The sequence below is a fragment of the Dendrobium catenatum genome, unplaced genomic scaffold (assembly GCF_001605985.2).
Source record: "Dendrobium catenatum unplaced genomic scaffold, ASM160598v2 fragScaff_scaffold_71, whole genome shotgun sequence".
NCBI lineage: Eukaryota > Viridiplantae > Streptophyta > Magnoliopsida > Asparagales > Orchidaceae > Dendrobium > Dendrobium catenatum.
In genome coordinates, this window is record NW_021318533.1 from 2080706 (window position 1) to 2081922 (window position 1217).

Sequence of the window (1217 nt, forward strand, 5' to 3'; positions counted from 1 at the left end):
CGAAGATTAGTTTCCGTTGCAGAACGTCAACCTTCAAAGAAGTATGTGATCATTTAGTGGAAATATTTGGCGAGAACCTCGTTGAAAGTTTGAAGCAATATAATCTGCATCATTTTCTTTTTATGCCCCGTCTAGTGCAGAATGTGCCGTTGTTTAGAACCGACCTGATCTGTTTTCCTCAGTAGCAATCTCCTCCCTCCATGCCACTTTAAGCAAACTATCACACCGATCATGCCATGTATGAACACAGCATCTACATATTTCATTCCGTTTTGCTTGCCGCTCAAGTTCACTTTCTGCAGCAGTTAATACCACAACCACCCATCTTAAATTCCTTCAACAGTACATCTGCCCAATTTAATTTCAACAAACATAGTAAATATCAACCCACAACAATAACGTTACGTTGAAGCAGCAGGATATTGTACTGCTCGGTAATCGGCGGTATCGATCAGTACCGGTACTTAAACGGTACCTACCGGTACCGAGAGGTACCTACCAATACCGAGAGGTACCGAGAGGTACCGAGAGGTACCAAAAACGCTAATACGCAATAGTACCGATACTTAAAGGTACCCACCAATACCGAACGGTACCGACAGATAAAAAAGGCCGAATTTTCTACAATAATGTCAAAAATCAAATAAAAACAAATTAGAAATTCGGAATATTTATCCAAGCCTTTCAGCATCAATAAATCCATTCATCATGTTTAAATATTCAGGGTTGGGCTGACTGGTTGGTCGACGAAGAAGCCACTCATCAGTGAAGCATTCTGGTATGTTCGAAAAGGGAACATGACTAAAAGTTTCTACATGTGTTTGCTGATGAGTTGAAGTAAAATAAACTGGTATAGTTGCAAAAGAAACTTGGCTACCAGGTCCTGCTGGTGTAGGCTGATTAGTTGAAGCGAAGCATTCTGGCATACTTGCAAAAGAAACTTGGCTACTAGGTCCCGCTGGTGTAGGCTGATGAGTTGAAGCAAAGCAATCTGGTATAATTGCAACAGAAACTTGACTACTATGTTCCACTGGTGTAGGCTGATGAGTTGAAGGTGTCTGTTGTTCCTCAGCCTCTTTCTCACTATTACAAACAACCTACGAACAACAACCAAAAAGAGTTTAACATTGGAAATAGACACACAATTTTAAAATAACTTCTGTACCTACCGGTACCTACCAGTACCGACCGATACCTACTGATACCTAGCGGTACCG

General features: G+C 41.2%; 1 protein-coding gene across 1 annotated transcript in view; it reads right to left on the bottom strand.

Annotated features, from left to right (window-relative positions):
* Positions 1 to 671: 671 nt before the first annotated feature.
* The window catches only part of LOC110094138 (zinc finger MYM-type protein 1-like), a 3455-nt gene continuing 2909 nt past the window's right edge, over positions 672 to 1217 (bottom strand). The window contains exon 2 of the mRNA XM_020819294.2: positions 672 to 1097. Coding sequence (XP_020674953.2) covers positions 672 to 1097 — 426 coding nt within the window. The remainder of the gene's footprint in view (positions 1098 to 1217) is intronic.